General features: G+C 41.6%; 1 protein-coding gene across 1 annotated transcript; it reads right to left on the reverse strand.

The window, feature by feature from the left end:
• Positions 1-7,804: 7,804 nt before the first annotated feature.
• LOC149434369 (E3 ubiquitin/ISG15 ligase TRIM25-like) lies at positions 7,805-9,544 on the reverse strand. The gene has a single exon (XM_089663768.1). The coding sequence runs from the start codon at positions 9,542-9,544 to the stop codon at positions 7,805-7,807; it is 1,740 nt and encodes a 579-aa protein (XP_089519894.1).
• Between the last annotated feature and the right edge of the window lie 1,244 nt (positions 9,545-10,788).

Genomic DNA, 10,788 nt, shown 5'->3' on the forward strand with positions numbered 1-10,788 from the left:
ACACACATTGGGATTTTTATTTTTGCAAAGACACGGAGCAGGATACATTTTGGCTGAAATTTATGATGAATTTTTAATTTTTTTAATTTTTTTTATTGGACACGTTTAATAGCAAAAAGTAAAAAATATATATATTTTTTTCAAAATTGTCAGCCTTTTTTTGTTTATAGCAAAAATCATAGAAGTGATCAAATACCACCTAAAGAAAGCTCTATTCATGGGGAAAAAAGAATATAAATTTAATTTGGGTGCAACGTTGCAATTGTCAGTTAAAGTAACGCAGCGCCGTATCGCAAAATATGGCCCCGGTCAGGAAGGGGGGGGGGGGGGGAAATCCTCTGGAGGGCGAGGGGTTAATACCATCAGAATGATTTCTTAGTTGAAATATAGAATATTTCAATAAAACCCTGAAATACAGAACCGAACATTTCCATCCTTTAGATACACAGAATATAACTGGATCAGGGGTGGACTGACCATTTGGAAACTCTGGCACTGCCCAAGGGCCTGGGGTAAGTAGAGGGCCCCATGAGATGCCCCTGGTACCTTTTTCATAGGCTTTTTTGAGTTTGGGCAAGGACACAGGGGCCCCATGATTCCCTATTGCCCCATGAGTTGTCAGTCCACCCCTGAACTGGATCAGGGGTGGACTGACCATTTGGAAATTCGGGCACTGCCCGAGGGCCCGGGGTCAGTAAAGGGACCCATGAGATGCCCCTGGTACCTTTTTCATGGGCTTTTTTGAGTTTGGGCAAGGACACAGGGGCCCCATGATCCCCTATTGCCCGGGGGCCCCCATGAGTTGTCAGTCTGCCCCTGAACTGGATACTAACATTTATAGGGAAAGTTGATCCAGGGAATATCCGATTGCCTCTCGGGGGATCAGGAAAGAATTTTTTCCCTGCAGGAGCAAATTGGATCGTGCTTTGTTGTTTTTTTTTGCCTTCCTCTGGATCAACTGTGGGTGTAGGATTATAACTTTTTTTTTTTATTGGTTGAACTGGATGGACTTTTGTCTTTTTTCAGCCAGACTAACTATGTAACTATGATACTATGATATGATACATCCTCTACATCAGTGGTTCTCAACCTGTGGGTCGCGACCCCTTTGGGGGTCGAATGACCCTTTCACAGGGGTCGCCTAAGACCATCGGAAAACACATATTTCCGATGTGTAAAGAGCAGCTACTGTGTAGAAAGCAGCTACTGTGTTGAAAGCAGCTACTGTGTTGAAAGCAGCAGTATTGGAGGTAAAACGACACTTCATGAATTATAATTACTGGATAAATAATTTTATGGTTGGGGGGGTCACCACAACATGAGGAACTGTATTAAAGGGTCGCGGCATTAGGAAGGTTGAGTACCACTGATCTACATGAAATGAGTCGTCTCATCAAGTTCTTTCTTAACTCTCACTTTAAATATGTGATCTATCATTCAGCTGTCGGTGTGTATCGGTTGCACAGCTCAAGGTTAGAGTGGAGGAAAGTTTGATACTAAAGTGAAGACTCACCGAGTTAGTGCGCTCTGTGTGTCAGCTGGGCACAGTTTTCAATGAATTCGAAGCAACAGCTTCCTTGGTCTTCCCTCACCTTTCCTTCATGTTGATATGAACACATAATACGGGAAAGTCAACACTATTGAGCCGACTGCGTGTGTTTGTTTCAGTGTGCTTGGCAATTACTTGTGTGTGCCTCCGGAAGAAAACACACGATGTGCCGTGAGAATTGAATGAAAGAGTTTAGAGGAAGTGAACCGTCTCCCGGAGTCTACTTTACAGCGGAACTAAACTCTCTCAATTCAACATGAACTATTATTGTTTTCAATCCTTATTCTGCCAGCATTAATAAATAGATAGGAAAGTATATTATCCACTTCACCTCCAAGCCTTTTTCTGACACTTTTGTAAAAAAAAATCTATATTTTTTGCTAGAAAATTAATCAATTGGAACCCCCAAACATTACTATATATATATATATATATAATGAGGCCCTAGAGCAGTGATGGCGAACCCGTGGCACGCGTGCCACAGCCGGCACGCCGAGCCTTATCTGTGGGCACGCCAGGAGAATACCGTATTTTTCGCTCCATAAGACGCACTTTTTTTCCCCCAAAAAAGGGGGGAAAATGTCAGTGCGTCTTATGGAGCGAATATAGAGCGGCCGGTCCGGTATTTCCTCCGCCGCCGTGTCAGAATACCGGGCCGGCCACTCAGCTCTGCAGTGGGACCGTACCTGTCCCTCTATCCAGCGGCGCGCTGTCTTCCCGGCTTCTGTAGTGTGCGTGACAGCCGGGTCCCAAGTGCGCATGCGCAAGAAGCAGTGCTCTTTGTGAATGGTAAGGCGGTACCTGGGACACATGACAGATCCCAGAAGCCGCCGGACCAATCACAAAGCGCAGCGCTTCTCGCGCATGCGCACTGGGCATCCGGCTGTCCGACGACCGCCCACACTACAGAAGCCGGGAAGACAGCGCGCGGCTGGATAAAGGAATAGGTAAGATAAAAAAAAAACTCTGCGGAAGTAAGAGCGGGTACCTGTCAAATTCAGATACTCGCTCCCCCTCCCTCCCCAAAGGTCAGCAGTCATCTGTACTGTCCGCAGTCTCTGGTCATCCCTGTGCTTTCCGCAGTCTCTGGTCATCTCCTGTACTGTCCGCAGTCTCTGGTCATCCCTGTGCTGTCCGCAGTCTCTGGTCATCTCCTGTACTGTCTGCAGTCTCTGGTCATCTCCTGTACTGTCCGCAGTCTCTGGTCATCCCCTGTACTGTCCGCAGTCTCTGGTCATCCCTGTACTGTCCGCAGTCTCTGGTCATCCCTGTACTGTGTCCGCAGTCTCTGGTCATCCCTGTACTGTGTCTGCAGTCTCTGGTCATCCCTGTACTGTGTCCGCAGTCTCTGGTCATCCCTGTACTGTCCGCAGTCTCTGGTCATCCCTGTACTGTTAATTAGTTTGCACTACTGTACGAGTTGTTTTTTCTAAACCAAAAGCTCGATATTCAGGTTTCATTGCAGTGTTGGCACTTTGAAAGAAATAAGTTGGTTTTGGGTTGCAGTTTGGGCACTCGGGCTCAAAAAGGTTCGCCATCACTGCCCTAGAGGATAAAATTTGGGTTTGGGTTTTGCAATTTTTAATGGTATATATATATATATATATATATATATATATATAAACATTTCATATACACATATATATATAGATATATATATATAAACGCTGAAGCCCTAGAAGATAGAATTTGGGTTTGGGTTTTGCAATTTTTAATGGTACAGTGGGGATCGAAAGTTTGGGCACCCCAGCTAAACATTTGTATTAATGTGCATAAAGAAGCCAAGGAAAGATGGAAAAATCTCCAAAATGCATCAAATTACAGATTAGACATTCTTATAATATGGCAACAAAAGTTAGATTTTATTTCCATCATTTACACTTTCAAAATAACAGAAAACAAAAAATGGCGTCTGCAAAAGTTTGGGCACCCTGCAGAATTTATAGCATGCACTGCCCCCTTTGCCAAGCTGAGACCTGCCAGTGTCATGGATTGTTCTCAATCATCGTCTGGGAAGACCAGGTGATGTCAATCTCAAAGGTTTTAAATGCCCAGACTCATCTGACCTTGCCCCAACAATCAGCACCATGGGTTCTTCTAAGCAGTTGTCTAGAAAACTGAAACTGAAAATAGTTGACGCTCACAAAGCTGGAGAAGGCTATAAGAAGATAGCAAAGCGTTTTCAGATGTCAATATCCTCTGTTCGGAATGTAATTAAGAAATGGCAGTCATCAGGAACAGTGGAAGTTAAAGCAAGATCTGGAAGACCAAGAAAAATATCAGACAGAACAGCTCGCAGGATTGTGAGAAAAACAATTCAAAACCCACGTTTGACTGCACGATCCCTCCAGAAAGATCTGGCAGACACTGGAGTTGTGGTACACTATTCCACTATAAACAGATGCTTGTACAAATATGGTCTTCATAGAAGAGTCATCAGAAGAAAACCTCTTCTATGTCCTCACCACAAAAATAATCATTTGAACTTTGCAAATGAACATATAGACAAGGCTGATGCATTTTGGAAACAAGTTCTGTGGACCGATGAGGTTAAAATTGAACTTTTTGGCCGGAATGAGCAAAGGTACGTTTGGAGAAGAAGGGGCACAGAATTTAATGAAAAGAACCTCTGTCCAACTGTTAAGCATGGGGTTGGATCAATCATGCTTTGGGGTTGTGTTGCAGCCAGTGGCACAGGGAACATCTCACCAGTAGAAGGAAAAATGGATTCAATAAAATTTCAGCAAATTTTGGATGGTAACTTGATGCCATCTGTGAAAAAGCTGAAGTTAAAGAGAGGATGACTTCTACAAATGGATAATGATCCTAAACACACCTCGAAATCCACGGGGGATTACATCAAGAGGCGTAAACTGAAGGTTTTGCCATGGCCTTCACAATCTCCTGACCTCAACATCATTGAAAATCTATGGAGAGACCTTAAAAGAGCCGTGCGTGACAGACAGCCCAGAAATCTCAAAGAACTGGAAGACTTTTGTAAGGAAGAATGGGCAAAGATACCTCAAACAAGAATTGAAAGACTCTTGGCTGGCTACAAAAAGCGTTTACAAGCTGTGATACTTGCCAAAGGGGGCAGTACAAGATATTAACTCTGCAGGGTGCCCAAACTTTTGCAGACGCCATTTTTTTGTTTTCTGTTATTTTGAAAGTGTAAATGATGGAAATAAAATCTAACTTTTGTTGACATATTATAAGAATGTCTAATCTGTAATTTGATGCCTTTTGGAGATTTTTCCATCTTTCCTTGGCTTCTTTATGCACATTAATACAAATTTGTAGCTGGGGTGCCCAAACTTTCGATCCCCACTGTATATATATAATATATATATATATATATATATATATATATATATATATATACATTTATATAAACATTTCATATACACACATATATATATATATATATATAGATCTCTCTCTCTCTCTCTCTCTCTCTCTCTCTCTCTATATATATATATATATATATATATATATATATATATATATATATATATATATATAAACGCTGTGGCCCTAGAGGATAGAATTTGGGTTTGGGTTTTGCAATTTTTAATGACACACAGTATTAGCTCAGTGGTTTTTCAATTATTTAGGGAAAAATACACTTTTTTAAAAAGTGTATTTTTCCCCAAATGTGTTGAAAAACACATGGTCAATCTTTATGATTAGTACCAAAAAATGGCCAAATGGCTGATAACACAAAGGTAAAATATAATGTGATACACCAAGTAAATATATATATATATGAACGTGGAAGCCCTAGAGGATAAAATTTGGGTTTGGGTTTTGCAATTTTTAATGGTATATATATTTATTAAAGCGGAGGCCCTAGAAAATAACATTTGGGTTTTGCAATTTTTTTATTGGCACACAGTATTTGCCCAGTGGTTTTTCAATTATTTGGGGAAAAATACACTTTCTGAAAACAATTTTAATTAAAAAAAAGTTCAATTTAAATCCACTTTATTTTACTTCAGATAATTGCAGTACAAAGGCTGTTTTTAGGTCTTTTGGAAAACCTGGTCTGTTTCGTTTTCTGGTCTCTCTGGCTATATTAAAAAAAAGAAGAAACCATCAAAAGGTCAGAAACCCCCCCAACCCCCAGGGGACTTTAAAGGCAGAAAATGTAAGACATGAAATGTATTGAAAAACACATGGTCAATCTTTATGATTGGCACCAACAAATGGCCAAATGGCCGAGAAGACAAAGGTAAAATATAATGTGATACACCAAGTAAACAGGCCATCATATACCCAAGTGTATTTAGAAGTAATGTGTATCACATTATATTTTACCTTTGTCTTCTCGGCCATTTGACCATTTTTTGGTACTAATCATAAACATTGACCATGTGTTTTTCAATACATTTCATGTCTTACATTTTCTGCCTTTAAAGTCCCCTGGGGGTTGGGGGGGGTTCTGACCTTTTGATTGTTTCTTCTTTTCTGTAATATAGCCAAAATAGCTTAGCGCATGCGCGGTACGTGCGTATCGGCAAGTAATGACAAACACATGCGCCAATATTTGAAGCTCACTGTTGACATATTATAAATTTAATTTTAGTTTAGTTTCACTCAGTTCTACTTTAAGCAAAAAAAATACCCCCAAAAAAGAAATTGTTGGATCTGAAACTTTATTGAGGAAATGTTGGTTATGGTGGGGACAGTACATTGTAAAATTCCGGAGAAGTCAACCCACTTTTAAGCAGAGGCCCTAGAGAATAAAACGGTGGGCATTGCAAATTTTTATGTCATGCAGTATTTGCACAGCGGTTATTCAAATGCAAATTTTTTATGAATTTTAATGAACAAAAATACAAAATAATACCCACTTTTTTGATGAAATGTAAAAGGTGATGTTATTCCGAGTAAATGGATAGGTGTCATGCTTTATAATTGAGTCCGCCCACAGAAGGGCACCAAATGTACCTAAAAATCCAAATAGGTGGCACTTTAGAAGCCTTTACAGGTTATCAGTTTAGGATTACACAGCAGGTCTGAAGCTACAAATATTGTCACTCTGATGTTCGCTGCAAAACCTCAAATGTGTGGTGGGATTGCTGTTTACACATGTGTGCGGGACCAGAAAATGCGTTTGCATTTGTGCACTAGCACGGGCAGATGAGGGTGCTTGAAATTTTTGTTATTGTTATTATTTATTTTATTTTTAAAAATTTACACTGTTTATTTATTTTTTTATTAACTTTATTGCTATCACAAATGATGAACAATATCTCTTGTGGCAGCATGGTCCGTGACAGGCAGTGGCGTCCCGAGGCAGGTACGGGGGGTGCGTCCCGCACCGTGTGAAACCTATCGCACGGGGTGATACCGGACCCACGCCACGAAAAGGTAAGTTGTAAAGCAAGCCGACGATCCCCGCAGGATGGATCGGATCTGCGGATTGGGGAGCATAATGGATCGGACTCTGATCCATTATGCTCAATTCGTAGATCCGAACCATCCTGCGGGGATCGTCGGCATGCAACCTATATGGGGTGACACCGGACCCGCTCCACAAAAAGGTAAGCTGTAAAGAAAGCTGACGATCCCTGCAGGATGGATCAGATCTGTGGATTGGGGAGCATAATGGATCGGAGTCCGATCCATTGTGCTGAATCTGCAGATCTGATCCATTCTGTGGGGATTGTCGGAGGGGCTGTCACCAAGTGTTATCGCACCGGGTGACACCAAGCCTAGGGATGCCCCTGGTGGCAGGTCCTCTTTATGGAGAGATCTGGGGTCTACTAGACCCCAGACCTCTCCTCTGGCCTTCAATGCAGCCATTCAGACACATATTGGTCTAATTGGCTGCTTGCGGTAACAGCCAGGTAAACAAATAGCAGAAACTGGAAGTGACAAAATTGTTGACGCTCCCAATTTCCAATGTCGCACAGTGGGAGGAACAGCATCAGTTCCTTTCACTGTGTGCCACAGGTTGCATCCTTACCGGGCTTCCTGATTGCTCAGGAGGTGGCGGCTGGCGGGAAGTGGGGTGGGACCCCCTTCTGCTGTCTGTAAAAGTAGTCCGGAGGCTTTTTAGCCACTTGGATTACTTTTACCGACTTTGGAATTGCTGGATGGAAACACTGATACCTCCGTCATCGCTGCAGTCTCTGTACGGAAAACGATTAAATGGCAAGAGGTACACTTTTACTAAAAATAATAATATGGTTTGGTCATTCCGGCCAGTGTCCTGTTGGTTCAAGTAAAGGGTCACTCTTAGTATTGGCACTATTTTAGGATTTTCACCCAATAATTACCTTGTAAACTGACTATAAGATGGAGGGGCTGGATGAAGGTGGCAGTGCAGGTGTGTAAGTGTTTGATGGGACCACATATCTCATAAAAGGACAACCGCCCAGCCTCATAATCTAATTTGAGTTTTATTCTCTGTGAAGCCACCTTCCCTAAGTGTTTATATTGCCCATTTTGAACCGCTATGAATGTCCCACCTTGAACTTTTAATCCCCAGAGAGTGTTAATGTTTTCAATTAGAGACTGGGATCCTCTTCGATCTATAGTGGGATAACACATCCCTACAAACAAAAAGTCACCAGTGAACTCTTGTGTTTTACAGATTTCCACCTCCAGTTCATGCTCTCCGGAGGAAATGCCTCTGGTGCTTAAAACATGAGGACTTTGAAATCTCTCCAGTGTCTCGGGTTGGCCTAGATAAACTTCAGACCTGTAGACAGTTTTTAGGTCATCCGAGATATATAAATAGTTACTAGCCGTGTTTACATCCAGTAACATTTCTGGGGTGCTGCTCTTATTGGCAGACATAAGGGGATGTCTAGACTTAGTTTCTGATGGACCCCGTGATGGAACTTGAGCATTTGTTTCCCCTTTAGGGGTCTTTGCTACATTTGAAACCTTTCTATTTCCCATGTTTACATTACCACCAAAGAGTGAACATTTTTGATCGTCATTCACATGGACATCTTTTCCAACACCCTCTACAATATTTAATAGCCCTGAATGCAAAATCTCAAAGACCACATTCGTCTCCAGATCACCTACATCATGGATCATTACACTACCCATCCCCCTGTCCAAATCATACTCATCCTCTAAGATACAAAACAAAACATCTGGAGCCTGTAAGGCAGATATCGGGTAAGTATTTCTACTCAGCTCCTCAATCCGAGTGATCTTCTTCTGCAGTTCAGACTTTTCCTTTTGCAGTTGCTGGATACGATTGGAGACTGAGAGTGAAATCTGCTCTTTATTCCTTGAGAAATCAGTCAGTAATCTCTTCTCTAGATCATCGTGTTGTCTCCTGATGTCTCTCATGAAGGCGACGACTCTTTCAGTTACACCATTTGCTTTTTTATCTATCTTCCTCTGGTGATCCTGCAGACTCTGGAGCATTGCCTCAGTCTCCTCTTTCTTAAAGAACAGTTTCTCCAAAACTGGTTCCAGATTTTTTGTTGTCTTCAAGAACTCACTTATTGTGCTCACTTTGTGCCCACTGTGGTCTGAGGTCATGCATTGAACACACATACAAGTTCCATCATCAATGCAGTAATACTCCAGGATCTTCTTGTGGACGGGACATCTTCTGTCCTCCATGGATGTGGTGAGATCGGTGAGGACGTGTTCTTGCGACTTGCTGTGTGTCTGTTTATGCAGATCACAGAGAAAAGCTGCACAATGTAGACACAATGTAACAGCAGGTACAGGAAGGTCAACACAATAAGTGCAGATATTCTTAGGCTGGTCTCCATTTGGTTCCGCAGAATGGAAATGGTTGGCAATGTTGGATAATCTTGGATTCTTCTTTAATTCTGGACGTCTCCTGAACTCCATCATGCATTCTGGACAGAAGTATTCCCTGTCATGTTGGTTGTCAAATGTTCTTGTGATGCAAACCAGGCAGAAGCTGTGTCCACATATCAGGGTGATGGGATCTGTAAAGATTTCTGTACAGATGGAACACGTCACCTCAAGCTTCAGTTCAGCAGCCGCCATCACTGAAAGAAAAAAAAAAATAATCGAATTATGAAGCACTGAAAGAAAAAAAAATCTGGAAAATAAAAGACACAGCACATTATTCATTGTATAAATCTTAAGCTGGCCATAGCTGAGTAGAATTTTAAACAAAAATTATTGGGAAAGGAATGTTCTAAGAATCTTCCTAAATGGAAGCAAAATATATTTGAAATATATTTTAAAAATATTCTTCCCAAATATATTGACATATATTTGAAATACTACAATTTTGGTGGCCATATTCAATATATTTCAAAATATACTTTTTTTTCAGTCTTTTTTTGTTAATTTAGCAAAAAATAAAAACCCCCGGTGGTGATTAAATACCACTAAAAGAAAGCTCTTGTGCGAAGAAAATGATAAAATTTTAGTTTGGGTACACTTTGTCACAGCTGGCGAGAGGGAGATCAGTTTGGCACAGTTGGCCATGGGGAGGGACTACTTTGACACAGTTGGCTAGATGGGGATCACTATGGCACAGATGGCCATAGAGGGACTATTTTGATACAGTTGACCAGAGGGGAGTCACATTGGCACAGCTGGCCAGAGAGGAATCACTCTGGCGCAGTTGGCCAGGGAGGGGTCACAATGACACAGTTGGCCAGAGAGGAATTACTTTGATGCAGTTGGCCAGGGAGGGGTCACAATGACACAGTTGGCCAGAGAGGAATTACTTTGATGCAGTTGGCCAGGGAGGGGTCACAATGACACAGTTGGCCAGAGAGGGATCACTTTTGCACAACTGGCCAGAGAAGTATTACTTTGATGCAGTTGGCCAGAGAGGGAGCACATTGACACAGTTGGCCAGATGGGCGTCATTTTGGCACAATTGGCCAGAGAGGAATTACTTTGATGCAGTTGGCCAGAGAGGGGTCACAGTGACACAGCTGGCCAGAGGGGGACTATTTTGGCACATTTGGCCAGAGAAGGACTACTTGACACAGTTGGTCAGCTTGAACATGTATTGCAGTATATATGAACCCAAAATCCCTGTTTGTTTGCAAATGTTTGCTGGAAATATGTAGTGGCACGGAGGGTTATTTCAGAATTTTTTGAATTTTAATGTAGGTCTAAATTAATGCAGAAGAATATTTTGATTGTTTTACCCTGAAATATGGAACTGAACATTCCTATCTTCTACATGAAGCAAGTATGTTTCCCAACAAATCATCTCTTAACTCTAACACTTAATAAGAGATTTACTATATTTTTACTATATATAA

Source organism: Staurois parvus, unplaced genomic scaffold, assembly GCF_062004578.1.
Source record: "Staurois parvus isolate SC_StPar_1 unplaced genomic scaffold, SC_StPar_1.0 ptg001763l, whole genome shotgun sequence".
Taxonomy (NCBI): Eukaryota; Metazoa; Chordata; class Amphibia; order Anura; family Ranidae; genus Staurois; species Staurois parvus.